General features: G+C 39.2%; 1 protein-coding gene across 1 annotated transcript; it reads right to left on the minus strand.

The window, feature by feature from the left end:
* Positions 1-64: 64 nt before the first annotated feature.
* On the minus strand, positions 65-1,314 carry LOC111384967 (pleiotropic drug resistance protein 1-like; the record flags this gene model as incomplete). Its single annotated transcript, XM_023009316.1, has 4 exons — positions 1,018-1,314; positions 649-927; positions 241-557; positions 65-141 (listed from the first exon to the last, which is right to left on the minus strand). Coding segments are annotated over exons 1-4 (970 nt in total), but the record flags the coding sequence as incomplete, so codon positions are not given.
* Between the last annotated feature and the right edge of the window lie 29 nt (positions 1,315-1,343).

Here is a 1,343-nt window from a genome sequence, read left to right on the forward strand (position 1 = left end):
CCTAATGCAAAAAGCAGGAGCAGTGCAAATAATCCAAACGTGTTTGCAACAATCATGGTCCTACCCGCTGCCCCAATGAATCTGAACAATGCTGATGCCGCTTGATGGAGAAGTAAGAGCAGCATATACTGCTTAAATAGTCTGCAATATAAATTCTCAGTTAATGATCATTTGGAGAACAAAATGAGGTGAGGCATACTAGTGCAATTTATCTATAGTAAAAATAACTTTGCGTTTTACCTTCCTACATTCGGATCAAATCCAATAACATAGTATGTGAGAAATGTCCAAATCCCAACTTCAATAAAAGTGATCGGGATTTTCAGGATCCATGATGGAAGGCCATATGCCCATGCAGGAAAAAAGAGATAGTCCCTTTGTTTGTAGAAGACGGGAAGTTTATAAATTGTCATGGCGAGCTCTGACATTCCATTGAACATAACCATAACAACACTGAAAAATAAGGCACCAAGATACACTCCTCCATCAGCTTCATCATTTTTGTGCATCTCAGTTCGGAAAAAGACAGTCATTGCAATCAATGACATTATAGTAATCTGAAAACAGATGTAAAAGTCATTGTTAATAACAGCACACCACATAAAACATAAGAACATACATTAATAGTATACAACGTCTAATACATGCCTGGAAAAGTTTGAAGAAATAAACAAATGAGTTTCTTTTCATCAGTAAGAGTTCTCTGTCAGCACAAGCCTTCAGGAGCTCTTTCATTCCAAGACCATACTTTTGGGTAGTTAAAGCAGCCGGATGGCCTTTGCTTTTATCAAATGGAACTGAAAGCTCGTCTGCAACTTTCCGGCCTACATGGAATGACTGGTATGCCTCAGCAAATTCACTGACAGTGATGAACCTATAAGGCTCATCCTTCGCCCAGTATTGCTGCTGATCTTTCTTTGATGTCACCTGTCAATAGATTTATTTTTTGTTAGCAATGAAAGGGAAAATGACTACACATGTTCATAAGGCCAATAAGTTGATTCTTTTTTATCTTACTTCTTGCAAGAAATCAGCCACACCCTTCCTGTCGGGGCATCTAAAGCCCATGGATTCAAAAAACTCGAGCACTAGTTCTCGAGGACCCTGATAGACAATCTGGCCATCAGCCAAGAGAATGATGTCGTCAAATAGATCATATGTCTCCGGTGCCGGCTGCAGGAGGGAGATAAAAGCAGTTCCTTTCATAATGTGCACGTATTGTCTAAGCATTTTCACAATTTGGAAAGTTGTAGAACTGTCTAATCCAGTGGATATCTCATCCATGAAAAGTGCCTTAGCTGGCCCGACAAGCATTTCCCCTATAAATTATGATCAAAACAATT

This window comes from Olea europaea, unplaced genomic scaffold (assembly GCF_002742605.1).
Source record: "Olea europaea var. sylvestris unplaced genomic scaffold, O_europaea_v1 scaffold30634, whole genome shotgun sequence".
Classification (NCBI taxonomy): domain Eukaryota; kingdom Viridiplantae; phylum Streptophyta; class Magnoliopsida; order Lamiales; family Oleaceae; genus Olea; species Olea europaea.